Source organism: Galeopterus variegatus, unplaced genomic scaffold (genome assembly GCF_000696425.1).
Source record: "Galeopterus variegatus unplaced genomic scaffold, G_variegatus-3.0.2 Scaffold10057, whole genome shotgun sequence".
Taxonomy (NCBI): domain Eukaryota; kingdom Metazoa; phylum Chordata; class Mammalia; order Dermoptera; family Cynocephalidae; genus Galeopterus; species Galeopterus variegatus.
Window position 1 is genome coordinate 7,540 of NW_007736168.1, and position 1,117 is coordinate 8,656.

The 1,117-nt window shown below is 59.9% G+C and overlaps 1 protein-coding gene across 1 annotated transcript in view; it reads right to left on the reverse strand.

Annotated features, from left to right (window-relative positions):
• LOC103609761 (otoferlin-like) overlaps positions 1-1,117 on the reverse strand; it is a gene marked incomplete at its 3' end in the record, with an annotated part of 35,287 nt that overhangs the window by 2,386 nt on the left and 31,784 nt on the right. The window contains exon 4 of the mRNA XM_008594051.1: positions 218-291. Coding sequence (XP_008592273.1) covers positions 218-291 — 74 coding nt within the window. The remainder of the gene's footprint in view (positions 1-217; positions 292-1,117) is intronic.

Genomic DNA, 1,117 nt, shown 5'->3' on the forward strand with positions numbered 1-1,117 from the left:
CCCCCCCCCCGCCGCAGAGGCGCCCCCTAGGGGACCACGATTCTTGGGCAGGGCCTGGCTCCTTGGCCAGCCAGTGGGAGGCCAGGCCCCGCCCAGACGGCTCCGGCTGACCAATCCCAGAAGGGCCTGTTTAGGACCCGCAGGGGCGTGGGGAGGTGAGGGAGGGGCTGATGGCGGTCATGTGCGGAGAGCCCGCGGGCAGGGGCACGTGTCCTACCTGGTCTTGGCGGCTCCTCCTTGTGGGGCCGGTTCTTGCCGAGCTTCATGGCGGAGAACACGCTCCTCCCGGCTCTGTGAGGAGGGCCGCCAGGATGAGGGGAGGAGATGGGGCGAGGGACAACACACACCACCCACACACACACACCACCCCACCCACACACTCACACCACACCACCCACACTCACACACACACTCACACACACACACCACCCCACCCACACACACACTCACACACTCACACACGCCACACACACACACACACAGAGACTCTCACACACATGCACGCGCACTGTGAGGAGGACTGCCAGGATGAGGCGGAGGAGATGGCGTGTGGGACCACACACACACACACACCATACACACGGGACAGCCAAACACACACACACACACCACACACCCACACACACAACACACACACACACACCACACACCCACACACACAACACACACTCACACACAACACACACACACATTCACACACACACACTCCCCCACAGACTCTCACACACACACACACACACACACACACCACACACACACATGGGACAGCCAAACACACACACACCACACCCCCCCACACACAGCACACACACTCACAACACATTCCCACACACACCACACACCCCCACACTCCCCCACAGACTCTCACACACACACATCACACACATACACACCAAACACATTCCCTCACACACCACACACACACACACACACCACACATACACACCACACACATTCCCTCGCACACCACACACACACACACACACACACCACACACACACCACCCTCACACACACCCCCCACACACCACACACACACACAACAGCCACACACACTCACACACACCACTCACACACACACCCCACACACGGGAACAGCCAAACACAAGAACACGTGA